Source organism: Martes martes (assembly GCF_963455335.1).
Source record: "Martes martes genome assembly, chromosome: 3".
Lineage (NCBI taxonomy): Eukaryota > Metazoa > Chordata > Mammalia > Carnivora > Mustelidae > Martes > Martes martes.
In genome coordinates, this window is record NC_137890.1 from 134,595,730 (window position 1) to 134,609,904 (window position 14,175).

Below are 14,175 nucleotides of genomic sequence, written 5' to 3' on the forward strand. Positions count from 1 at the left end.
ATAAATACTTGTTGAATAATTGTGGTTGTTATATAAATTAATCCTACCACTTGTCTAAGGGCACAATTAAGCAGGAGATGTCCTCACTGACTTTTCAAAAAACAATTTTACTATTTTTAATGACTTAATCTGTTTTAACATCTTCCCATATCACCTTCTTAAAAGCTTTCTGTGAGGAGTACAGTGCTACACAATGCCATTTCAAGCAGTCTAGACTCCCACACCACTGCAAATTCTTTACTCATCCAACTACGATTTACATGTGGGTTTATAGGGTTCAATCCTTTTCAAACCTACATATATGTCTTTCTAGATCATTGGGGAAATGATTTAATTCTCTGGTGAACTTAATAAAGAAGTCAAATGTACTGGAATAAAAAAAAGAACACCAAGTAGGTAATGCTCACCTTTGTTCCTTTCATGGGTGTTTGCATAACGACTTTCTACAGCATTAAATTTGCAGCTGTGGCAAAAAAGCAGCTTCTTTTTTCAAGTCTCATATTACTTGTGTTATACTTGAAGAGCTATTTTTTAAAAACGTCTATCTGGTGTGGGTTGGAATAGAGTAACAACATTCCCATTGGTAAAAACTTCCACTATGCTAGGTTAGTAAAAGCCATAAAGTGAAAATATGAATAATCCCCAAATAATTCTCATTGCGTTTTAGAATTCATTACATGCCTTTTTAAAATCTGGTTTGTCTTTTTAATTATCTGTTGTTTGTGTTAATAATAAAATTAGTTTCTGAGTAAAATATTGGTTGGACAATTCTTGAGAACAGGAACCGTATCTTATTCATTTTGAAACAACCAAAGCAGTTCACCCATTGCAGTGCATATGGTAAGTCCTAAATAAATTCTGAACAAATATATCCTTGGATGAATGAGGGAAAGATGTAGAAGATCTAGAAGAAAACAGTGACTAGGCAATCATAATAAAAGATCATTAATACTTTTTCATTTTAAATTATGAATATTTGATATTGGGTCCTACAAAATAAAAAAGGTAGAAATCATCCACTTTCTCAAGCTATCCCATGAAATACTATTTCAACCTACATTGTAATTGAAACTTCCAAATGAACATTTTACATTAGGCTATTATTATAATAAGTTGTTTAATAAGCTGTTTTATTTTGCTTTGCTTTTCCAGACTTAGGACTTTACACAAGATAGAAAGGCTCCTCAAATATGTTTCTGCTTATTCATATGAATTGTCATTTTATTGAGACCATATTTTCCAACAAAAACATAATTTATTTGATTGTGTTTAGGGAAAGTCAGAGAGTGGGATTCAAAGGATTGTAGAAAGAATGATAATCAGCTATCCTTCTAAACTATTCGTGTATATACATATACGTTACAGCCAAAGATACAAAATAAATGAAAAATTTCCAAAGTAGGTGTACATTTCTTAACAAATCATAAATAAAATTTTATAAGGATGCCTAATATTTATTTATTTGTATCTTAACTGTGCTATCCTTTGTAAAAAGCAAAGCAAATTTTAATAACCAATGGTTTTCTACTGAAACAATATTTTCTTTTTACCATCCCCAATTAAACTAAACATTATATTTCTGGTATAAATGAATTTTTAAAATACTTTGAAGAGATCTTGTTAAAATATGTATTTTAAGTAAGTGTGTGTCCTTAGAATCCAATTACGCATTAGCAGGAACAACTTGGAACAGTTTATATCTCAGATTTGTAAAAGCATGAAAATAATAATATGTGAACTGCTAACCTTGAGATCTCATGAACTCCAGTATCTTCCTGAAGACTCTATACTTCTGAAAACATGTTTTCAGTCTGTTGATATCTCCTTATTTTTTCCTTAAAAAAGAAAACATGCCTCAATATGTCACGTAAGGTTATATTTGCAAAAAGTAAAGCTAGCTACATGATATAAATATAACGTGACACAGGAAAATCAATAGGAATCCTAGAATACAAACAAGGCATTAAATATAGAACTCAATATTCACAGTGTATATAATTTAGCAGAAACAATATCCATCCTAGAAGAATGTAGCAAATTTCTAATCAATAAACTAATATTACTATGTGTAAGAAGTTAAAGACATTCCATCTTGTTAATCACCATTACACTAGATTCAATAACTTTCTGGTTTCCAGGAGACTCATATCTTCAAGACACATAAAAATCCAGGAAAATCAACCAGAATGTCATAGCTATACAGTTGGTAGCAATCACAATGAATATTTATTATGTTTTTTGATTTGTTTAAAGGAAACTATTTAATAATAAAATTAACTCAAACAGTTGTATGTCCTGGTTTGAAGATACCTTAGGCTTTAAGAAAATAATTTAGACAAATTATTCTTTAAAATAAACATGCTTTAAGAAAAATCTTATTTTTAAAACTATAGTGCCATTATTCAAAATTTTTAGTGCCATAATTTTAAAAGGTAATGAAATCCTCACAATAATTATACACTCGTATTTTTTTCAAACTAAAATGTACATAATCACTTTCTCTAAAGAATTAATGAACCTGCCCTTCTAACATGCTGAAGTAAAACATTATGTCATATACAAATGTAACAGTTTTCCTTAAAGATGGGGTAGAGAAGTTTGGGAAGGGTGGTTCATTTAGTATTTCCACAACAGTCAGAAATGAACCATCATACACCATGGCCAATGAAAATAGGTAGTATGGAAATACCATACATGAGTCACTTGAATGAAGAAATAGCCCGAGCAAACGACGTGGGCTGATATTTTTCAGACAAGCTTAAAACATAAAAATCTTTAAGGGAAAAAAAAAAAGATCACAGGAACACTGTGTCTCTGGGAGCTTCTTTCTTCCTTTAACTTTATGTACATCTGCGTGTATCCATCGATTTAGAACAGACTAGGATATCCATGGTACTCACTCACAAGTATTATCAAATTATGGTCAGAATTGCAGAGTTAAGCAGAGGTTACTGAGTACAGCTTGGTTCTGATGAAGTGCAGATTCAGCAGAAGAACTTGAGAAATTCTGGAGACATTGATTCAAAATTCAGTTTTAAGTATAATTTTAAATATCTTAAACTCTGTTGGGAACATTATACCCTCAAATGATGACATACTAAAGACCACTGAAACAATTACTTCTATCATCTGTTGCACTCATTTTGAGGAATATTTCAGAGTACAACTTTTTCTGTCTTCTGTTAATGATATATACATATATACATATTCTAAGATTGCAGGTCGAGTAATTTAAAAACAATAAGTATATTAACAGATCTACCAGCTTGTAGTATGTCCACTGAATAAAGACTTTAAAAATTATTTGCAATTAAAACAAAACACCAAAAATTAAGTTAGATGCTGAGTTGAATATGTCTATAAATGTCATTCATAATCTCAACTCAAACTTTCTTGTTAATGAAAATGAATTCCATAGTATTTAAGTGTCATTTTTATCTATTGAGGTACTGTTTAAGATTTTATCCTAAAAATAAAAAGTTTTTACTGTTCTTAAAAAAATGGGAAAACTACTACCTGGTTCAGTCTCCCTATTTTATAAGTATGAAAACTTATTGCTATGTATTTTACATGTAGATAACTCTGAAGTAAGAGATGAAGTATTTTTTGACCAACGACTGTTAAAACTGGAATTGAAAACATAATTGTATTTTACAACCAAATAAATAAAAGACTTTTTATAGTCATTGAGGGTTGTCTATTGAGAAAAGCAAAAGTATTTAAATTTACATACCTGCAATTACCTTATAATTTAGAAAGAGGGCAAAGGACCTTTGGTAATGGAAAAAAGGAACCCAAACTTTGACCCGTTTGGAAGTCAAATATATAAGCATATATTTGACGGACAGGATTGACCCAAACTAAAGCCAGTCAAGCCCCTGGGAGGAGTTCATCACAAAAGAAAAATAGTTCTGGAAGAGCAAGTAATTTTCAATGCGAATTTCCAAGATTGGGCATCTGATGATCAGTGCTAGTTCTGGGCGCAACATGCAATAGTTACCGCTGGAAACCATTCCAACGCCGCACCCTGGTTCGCTAGATGTGATGTGGGGACATGGGCTGTATGAGACTGTGTAAGGAAGTATGCGTGCACTTATGTGAGAGAGAGAATTTGAAGAGTTGTGCTAAGATCTGTAGATCAATAGCACTCACCCTGAGACCCAGGCAAATTTGTAAAGGAATAATCCCTAAGTAACGTATCTCAGAAAGATCCGGGGGCTGTTACTCTTCCTCTGCAAGCCCTCTGGGCACAACAGTGATGATGTTCACAAGTTTGGTAGAGACTGCCATTTTCCTGAAATGCTATGTCTTTGAAGTAATCACAACCCAAGGTGAACACCCCTAGCATACCCTGTTAAAGTTGCACTAGGGTTGGATCCCAGTCCTACGGATGGCCTTAGCAGTGTCAAGTGACATCTGGGACTGATTTGTGGATAAATATAGCCATCCCAGGCACTAAGTAAAATATTCAAGGAGAGTGAAGTTTATGGAAGACTAGGAACATGTACACTAAAGTAAATGCAACATGATTTGTCTTCATAAATGTTTGTGGTGGTCATCTAAAGAACCCCGGTTTATGATTATAAGTTCTATGAAAAATAATATTGACATAAACCTACGTTATCATTTAGGAATGTGTACCTAACATTCATGATTCATATCTGATCTTTTCTAATATCTGGGATTCAATTAAGAAATTTTCTGAGACCTAGTTTTTCACTTTTAGAAATTTCTGCAATCTTGCGGAGCTAGAGGGAATGGTGAGTACCATCTCTCCTTGTGTCAGGTTCCTTAGTTTTCTGGTTGCCCAAGGACATTACTGCAAACCATCTTACCAATCCCAGTGGCCGTTTGTAGTGGCAAGGGTAAAGGCACTCTCCCGTGTTTGTCAACATTTTCTCTAAAGGGTACCTTTAGTAGGTCAGTGAGGCACAAAGCTCATGTTGGTATGTTTCAATCAATAGTCATGGTAGATTTCACTGAGGTTACTGAAGGTCACATCTCAGTAGTAGCCTTGACTGAGCTATCAGATCAGCTTGTATTATTTTTAATGGATGATTCATTGATTAACTATAAGGAAATATAACTTGCTTAAGACACTCTTACCTTGTTCCTCTCTTCAAAAAATAAAATCTCTTCCAAATGCCAAGTTTTTGAGAATAAACTTAACCCTCTCAGGATCACAGAATTTGAGACCCCCAAACCAACCATTTCTGCATGTCTGGAAGCCTGCTTCATGTCAGTTTCAGTATGTCAAAAGGAAATGTCACTTTGTGAACACAAGTGAAGAAATGTGAATTTGCTCTTCCCTATTTCTAAGGTGACAATAAGACTTACAAGTTCAGTGCAATAGTTTAATTGCATTTGCAACTGCATCTTAAAATATAGTATTGCATAATTAATATGCCGGCAACCAGCAAAAGCATCATTCTCTCTGAAGGACTGTTTCTTGACACAAAGGGTCTAGGGCAGAAGAATCTAGCAGGAAAGACCAATCTGCCATGTAAAGTTTGAAGCTATCTTTCTAAAAGAACAAAACCCCACGGAGAGACACACTGATTCTACTTAGAATTCTTTAAGTAACAAGATCACTCTAATTTCGTGTCTTCATGAACACATGTCGAAGTACAGTTATCAAAACCCATGCAGCATCTACTCATTTACCAAACAACAAAAAGTGAATTTCTGTGTCTTCCTAACATGTGTTGAACTATAATAAAGTAGTATCACGCGTCCAAAAAAGTTTTCTAAAATGATAACACTTAAGTCATTCCATTTCAGTAAAGTGGATAAGAGTTATCAAAACAAATTATATCAGTCCTAATTGGGCTATTTATGTATCAGGTAGTCACCATGGGAATCTTCCACTCAGTCAGCTGTGCTCGGAAGTTTACACACATTTCTCTAGAACTGTTCAGATGGATCACTGTTTAACACATGGGAAAAGATATAATGATAATTATGGGAAATTTGCAAAAATTATAAGAAAATCTAGGTAAAAATTTAGGTAAAAATTTTAAAACCTAAAGAATTACATAGTTTTCCAGAAAATTTCCAATTAGTAAAATTGACCCAAAAAGACATACAAATTTGGTAAAACAGATTAAAAGAGATTAAAAAGATGTTTCAGGCTCTATGATCACAGGGGCAGTTACGGTTAACAGGTTACAGGGAAGCCTTAATGAACCTTTATAACAAAAGTTTGCAAGTTGCTTAGAGCATACACTTCACCACCAAAAGTGTTTCTTGACCTTTACATATTTTTCACTCCCCCCACTCATGTTCACACTTGCCACTCACCCAGTTTAGGGTCTGTTATTCAACATGGTAGACTATCCTTGCATATAGACTCACCTCCAGGACTTTTCTCTCTCTCCTCTTCGGATCAGCATGATGAAAAAAATCACTTGGTTAAATTCAGCTCTCCTACTATGAAACTACCAGTAGTCACTGAACAGGTTATTATGATTAGAGAAAATGTAGGATACTGCATCCCTAGCAAGACTATTGATATATGATCACAGACTTCAACCCAATGACACCGCCAACAGAAGCACCTTTGCTTCTTTGCAACTCTCCAACATTTCTTCCCATCTCCCCCTCTCAGTTTATGATACTGCTTCTAAGAAAATTGGAAGAATGATTTAATTTCCTCTTCTTATCTATATCCTACATACTCTTGATATTTATACCCTTATAGTCAGCCTTCAATCCTCTTACAATGGAGAAACTTCTCTCCCACCTAAGATCAATCCTTTCTCTTAGATTCTATTTCCTCTCACCAATTTTAGGTCTTTGCTGATTCAGTTATTCCCTCATGCTCCTGCATCACCATTCCCCCTTCCCTCCCATTTTACTGGATTAGTCCTATCTGTCTGCAAACTTAACCAAAGAGGTGAAAGACCTATAATCTGAAAACTATAAAACACTGATGAAAGAAACTGAAGATGACACATAGAAATGGAAAGACATTCCATGCTCATGGTTGGAAGAACAAATACTGTTCAAGTGTATATACTACCCAAAGCAATCTACACATTTTATGCACTCCCTATCAAAATACCTACAGTATTTTTCACAGAACTGGAACAAGCAATCCTAAATGAGTATGGAACCGCTAAGACCCCAAATAGGCAAAGCAATCTTGAAATAAAAAAACAGAACTGGAGATAATACAATTCTGGACTCCATATTATGTTACAAAGCTGTAGTAAAAAAAAACAATATAGTACTGGCACAAAAACAGACATAGGTCAATGGAATAGAATAGAAAATCCATGGGGCACCTGGGTGGCTCAGTGGGTTAAGCCTCTGCCTTTGGCTCAGGTCATGATCTCAGGGTCCTGGGATAGAGCCCCACATTGGTCTCTCTGCTCAACAGGGAGCCTGTTTCCCCCTCTCTCTGCCTGTCTCTCTGCCTACTTGTGATCTATCTCTCTGTGTCAAATAAATAAATAAATAAATAAAATCTTTAAAAAAAAAAAAAAAAAAAAAAGAAAATCCAGAAATAAGCCCACAGTTATATGGTCAATTAATTTCAACAAAGGAGGAAAGGAATGTACAATGGAAAAAAGAAGTCTCTTCAACAAATGGCGCCGGGAAAACTGGACAACTACAGGCAAAAGAAGGAAACTGTACTACTTTTTTATAGTATACACACAAATAAACCCAAAATGGATTAAACACTTAGCTGTGAGAACTGAAACCATAAAAATCCTAGAAGAGGGCACAGGCAGTAATTTCTCTGACATCAGTTGCAGCACTATTTTTCTAAATACAAAACAAAGAAAATAAAAAAACAAAAATAAAATGAGACTACATCAAAATAAAAAGCTTCTGTACAGGGCGCCTGGGTGGCTCAGTTGGTTAAGCAACTGCCTTCCGCTCAGGTCATGATCCCGGTTTGGGATCGAGTCCCACATGCGCCTCCCAACTCCACAGGGAGTCTGCTTCTCCCTTTGACCTTCTCCCCTCTCATGCTCTCTCTCACTGTCTCTCTCCCAAATAAATAAATAAAATCTTTAAAAAAAAAAAAAAAAGCTTCTGTACAGCAAAGGAAATAATCAACAAAACTAAAAGTCACCCTACCAAATGAGGAGATATTTGCAAATGACATATCCAAAAAAGGATAGTATCCAAAATACATTTAAAAACTGATAAAATCAATACCCAAAAAACAATCCAATTAAAAAATGGGCAGAAAACATGAACAGACATTTCTTCAAAGAAGACATCCAGAAAGTCAGCAGACACATGAAAAGATGCTCAACATCATTCATCATCAGGGAAATGCAAATGAAAACCACAATGAAATATGACCTCACACCTGTCAGAATGGCTAAAATCAAAAACACAAGAAACAACCAGTGCTGGAAAGGATGTGGGGAAAAGGAACACTTACGCACTGTTGGTGAGAAGGCAAAGTAGTATAAGCACCATGGAAAACAGTATGGAGATTCCTCAGCAAGTTAAAAACAGAACTATCCTACAATGCAGTAATTGCACTACCCAAAAAAACCCACAAAAACACTAATTCAAAGGGATACATGCACCCTGATATTTATTGCAGCATTATTTACAATGACTAAATTATAGAAGCAAAGTGTCCACCAAAAATGAATGGATAAAGGAATGGATAAAGAAAATGTGGTATATATACACAGTAGAATATGATTCAACCATAAAAAGGAATGAAATCTTGCCATTTACAACATGGACGGAATTAGAGAGTATTATGCTAAGTGAAATAAGTCAGTCAGAAAAAAGACAAATGCCATATGTTTCACTCGTATGAGGAATTTAAGAAACAAAACAAACAAGCAAAGGAAAAGGGGGAGAGAAAAACCAGGAAACAGACTCTTGACTATAGAGAACAGATGGTTACCAGAGGAAAGGTGGGTGGGAGATGAGTGAAATAGGTGGAGGGGATTAACAGTGCACTGATCTTGATGAGCACTGAGTAATGTACAGAATTGTTAAATCACTATATTGTACATCTGAAACTAACATTACACTGTATGTTACCTATTCTGGAATTAAAATGAAAAACTTACTTTAAAAAATCCCTTTACATCAGTTCCCCATCTCATCACTTTATTTCTCAATTCCATTTTTTAGCAACTTCCCCAGAGAGGTATTGAATTCCTCCAAATTAGGCTTCATGTTTACAACTCCACTGAAGTAGCACTTCCCATGGTCAGCAGTGATCTCAGATATTGACAAACCAAATGATAAATTTTCTCTCAAGAGAGTTGGATTCAGATAATCACTTCTTTTTTTTTTTTTTTTAACTTGGCTTCTAGGATACCATACACGAAGTAGGCTTATCTCCTACCTCATCTGCTGCTCTTTCTTAACCTCTTTGCCTAATTTCTTCTAATCTTCCTGACGTTGAAATCCTTTAGTAGATTGAGATGTGATATTTCTTCTCTATTTGACTCTTTCGTACAAAAGCAGATCCAGTCCTATGTCTTTAAATACCACCATTTATTTATGAATCCCCAATTTAGCTTTTAGCTTGAACCTCTTCTCTGGGCTATAGATTCTTATATCCACAGTCTATTCCACAGCTCTGCTTGAATGGCTAATATGCTTTTGAAAGTTAACATGTTAATATAATAATAATAATAATAAAGGAAGGAAGAAATAAAGGAAAGAACAAAGGAAGGAAAGTTGGAAGGGAGAGAAAGAAAGAAAATAACATACTCCAGACTTCCTCCTCCTACTCCAGTCTTTCCCAGTGCAGTAAATGAAATCCGTATTTACCCAGTGACTTATAATAAAAACATAGCTCCTAGAGAAATGGCTGATTCTAGAACTCGGGCAAGGAAAACAAAAAATGAACTTGAAGCATCTTATGGTGATGGAAAGAAAGGAAGAAAAAGAAAAACAGGCACAGGCATGTCAAAAAGATATAAGAATAAACCTAAAGAACTTTTAATGACCAAAGTTGGAATAGTTTAAGCAAATAATAACAGTAATAATAATAATAATAATGACAGTATTAGATTATGACCAAGAAATAAAATAAATATCTATGAGTCTATACTCCTGTAAATAAATGACTAAATAAATAAGTAGGGGAGAAGGAACAAATCTTTCTTACAAGTATTCCAAAAAATATATGTAGATCCTTTCTCAGGAAGTGGAGTTTGATCCCCACTCCCACCTTAAATGTGAGCTGTACTTAAATAAGTTGCTTCCAAAGAATAGAATATGGAAAAAGGAAAAAAAAAAACCCACTAATGATAAGTTGGAGAAACTTAGCAGAAATCCTCTTAACCAAATGACAAACATTAATATCACCAGTGACACAGCACGTTAGTATCATCTAGTCCCTCACTTATTTGGACAAGAAGAGCACTTCATTTTCTGTGACTTTCTTATTCCAGATCCGCAACCCCCATGTAACGAGAAAACACCAGAGAAAACTAAAATTGAGGAGCATTCTAACTATGCTCTTCAAAAAGTAATGGTCCTAAAAAAACAAGAGAAGACTGAAAAAACAGGACAAGAAGGAGACATATAACTAAATTCAACATGATATCCTTGAGTAGATCTTATTAGAAAAAGGATATCCATGAATAAATCTGAAAAGAATCTGTAGTTCAGTTAATATAATAATAAGTGGTAACAATGTTAATTTCTTTGTCTGGACAAATGTACCATGGTTATGTAAGATGTTAACACTGGAGGAAGCTGAGCAAAGGGTTTAGGTAATTCTGTACTATTTTTACAACTTTGCCGTGAATCTAAAATTATTCCAAAATATAAAGTTAGTTAAAAGCCTAAGAATTATTCATGTTTATCTGTTTTTCTTAAACCTCACGTCTAAACATCAGCATCTCCTGTCAGCTCTACCTTTAAGATTTATTGTGAATCTGAGCACTTCTCACCAGGTCCCACATCTCTCACTTCTACCACTCAACAATGGTTTTCCACCTGGTCAATGCCTTCTCCACTGATTCCCCATTGCCCATGCACACAAGTATCAAGCTCTTTGTCAATGGTCTGCATTTGCTCTTCGTTCTTTCTAGAAGTCCCCTCTCACTCCAGATATTACATGGCCTAACCCTAACCCTACTATTAAGAATCTATCCTCAAAAAAGTAAAGCACTGGTGGCACCTAGGTGGTGCAGTTGGTTGGGCTCTGACTCTTGGTTTCAGCTCAGGTCTTGACCTTAGGGTGGTATGACTGAGCCCCACCTTGGGCTCTATGCTTAGTGTGGAGTCTGCTTGGGATTCTCTCCTTCTCCCCCCTACCATAAATAAATAAATAAATAAATGAAAGAAAAAAAAGTAAAGCATTGGAGGAACTGGATGGCTCAGTCAGTTAAGCAACCAACTCCTGATTTCAGCTCAGGTCATAATTTCAGGGTTGTGATATCGAGCCCCATGATGGCTCCATGCTGGGTGTGGAGCCTGCTTGGGATTCTCTCTCTCCCCAATCCCCCTCTCTCTTTCTCCTCTAAAAAAAGAGAAAAAAAAAAACAGTAAAGCACCAGTATATAAGGACTTTTTCAAAAGAATATGCATTACAGCCTTGCTCACAGCTGCATAAAAACTAAGCTGAAACAAATGAACACTCATAGGGGAAAGACTGAAAAAGACTGAAAAAAATAGAATATACCCAAAATTTTGCAATCATCGAAAAGAATAAAATAGAGCTATGACAAGGACGTTGGGGAATTTTCATAAGGTATTGTTCAATGAAAAGAGTCAGAATGAAAAAAATGTATATAAGATGATCTACTTTTGACAAAAAAAATCTTTTGTGACAATATCTTTATGATTATTTGATATTGAAAAAAATGAAAGGATATAAACTAGGACAATAAGAGTTACCTACAGGAGTTAGAAATATAGATGAAGAACGCAGAGGAAGAAAAAGGAAAAACCAGGGCACCTGGATAGCTCAGTCAGTTAAGCGTCTGCCGTTGGCTTAGGTCACGATCCCAGGGTCCTGTGATCGAGTCTCCTGCATTAGGCTCCCTGCTTAGTGGGAGCCTGCTTCTCCCTCTCCCACTCCACCTTCTTGTGTTCCCTCTCTCTCTGTGTCTCTCTCTGTCAAATAAATAAATAAAATCTTAAAAAAAACGAAAGAAAGAAAGAAAGAAAGAAAGAAAGAAAGAAAGAAAGAAAGAAAAGGGAAATGGAAAAACCAAGCAAAATAAAAAGAAAGAAAAGAGAGAGGGAGGAAGGAGAGGGGAAGGAAACGGGTAAGAAAAAGAAAGAGAGAGAGAGGGAGGGAGCTCAAAATAAGATTATATTTTAGTTAAATTATTTGTGGATTATCTTGGAACCAGAAAATATCATGAAAATAATTCAACAGTAATTGATAGAACAATGTATAAAATTGAACATACACTATGCGCATGGATATTTAGAGCAACACGGGTTTTAATATAAAAAAAAGGAGAACAACTTAAAAAAACAACTGGCAGGAGAAGGGATGACTATATTGGGATAAACTTATGCTGTGGACTACTATGAAGAAAGAGAGATAGAGAGGAAGAAGGAGGAAGGGAGGGAGCGAGGAAAAGAAGAGAAGGAGGGAGGGAGGAAGTTAAGTAAATTTTGTGAAACAATATTTACGACTTCACATAAAAATGCACGTGTGTCTGTATGAAAGAGAATTATTCAGAGAATCCAATTTGAAGCGCAGAATGGTTTTTGGACACTGGGCCCCCAATTTTCTCAAGCAGAAACCAACTTTTAAATATAAAATTGATTGCAGGTCTCCTTAATCTCAGAGAGAAAATAGAGGATTGCTGTTAGAATTGATCAGGTTCCCAGGAAAGCATAAATTCTTACAGATGGTCCCAGGAACACAGCTAAATTGCAGCCTATGTTAGTCAGTGTACTTTCAGTGTACAGCAGAAAATAGAAATCAAACCTAAAAAAAGAGAAAGCAATATCCACGGACAGGAAGAAAAGAGGAAGAACTTTACAGAATGTGTTCACTCAACTTTTAGTTGTCAAAGCAGCCTGTGGTATCTGCTTTAATTTTTATAGTGGGCATTGTCCCTCATGGAAACCACACAGTAACTGTCCCACAGGGGAGGAACACCCAAATAAAGTCTTGAATCGTTGCTGGGTTTCCCTGACAACTGGCATTCCCTTGAAGAACAATGAGGAACAAATCAGAGACACTGTGTTATAAAGTACATTCTCATCTTCTCTGCCACAATAAGATATAAGGAGCCTCACAAATATGCCCCTGCTGGAAGTGTCCAGCACCTACTATTTCATAAATGTGATATACTTTCAGATTTCAGAAACATTGCATGTTGTGGCAGGCAGAATTGGGGTGTAAACGATCATGTAATAACTTGGTCACAAATTGGTCTGCTTGTAACACCGTGTTGCTACACATTGTGCCAATGTTGAGTATGAAGTGTGGATAAAGGAAAGAGGGATTCATTCTGGATATTATCTGAGGGAATTTGGTTATAGAAGTCTGTTGTTGGACTTCTTGATAGATGACTATAATAAAGTGACTTTACCAGAAGGTGAATATGAATGAACCCTGAATGAAGATTTTTTAAAAAAATATGAGTAGGGAAATGCTGATTCAATACAGTTGAAGGGAGAAATAGAAGTGGCATAATAGTGTAATATAAAGTGCTTAGGCTCTCGAGGATCAAAAACACAGACATTAACATCTTGCTGATGCTCTCATCTTACTTTATGACTTTGGGCAATTTACTTGACATCAGTTTCTGCATCTGTTAAATGGGCATATAAACTCTGATTTCGTATTTTTCAGGAAAGATAAATAAGGCATCTAAAACAACATGTGAGGGACGCCTAGGTGGCTCAGTCATTAAGTGTCTGCCTTTGGCTCAGGTCATGATCACAGTGTCCTGGGATCAAGCCCCACATAGGACTCCCTGCTCAGCGGGAAGCCGGTTTCTCCTTCTCCTACTCTCCCTGCTGGTGTTCATGCTCTCGCTATCTCTCTCTGTCAAAGAAATAAATAAAATCTTTAAAAAATTATAATAATAATAATAAATAAAATAACATGTAACTCATAACAGATCTTTAACATATTAGTTCTCTTAATCAATCTTAAAAAGGGTAACCTAACATCACTCCTGACTTAATCTTGTTTTTACCTTGTTTTCCCATAATTTTCTCATTTATTTTATATTTGTTCTTATTATTTTATAAGCA

The 14,175-nt window shown here is 35.2% G+C and overlaps 1 protein-coding gene across 2 annotated transcripts in view; it reads right to left on the minus strand.

The window, feature by feature from the left end:
• Positions 1-14,175, minus strand: part of CSRNP3 (cysteine and serine rich nuclear protein 3) — a gene marked incomplete at both ends in the record, with an annotated part of 173,988 nt that overhangs the window by 146,294 nt on the left and 13,519 nt on the right. The window contains one exon of one of the 2 annotated variants that reach the window (XM_080798427.1): positions 1,747-1,813. The exons of the other annotated variant lie outside the window; for it this stretch is intronic. Within the exon in view, the coding sequence (XP_080654553.1) occupies positions 1,747-1,759 (13 nt within the window). Of the gene's footprint in view, positions 1-1,746; positions 1,814-14,175 lie in introns of those variants that run through there. 2 annotated transcript variants of the gene reach the window in all.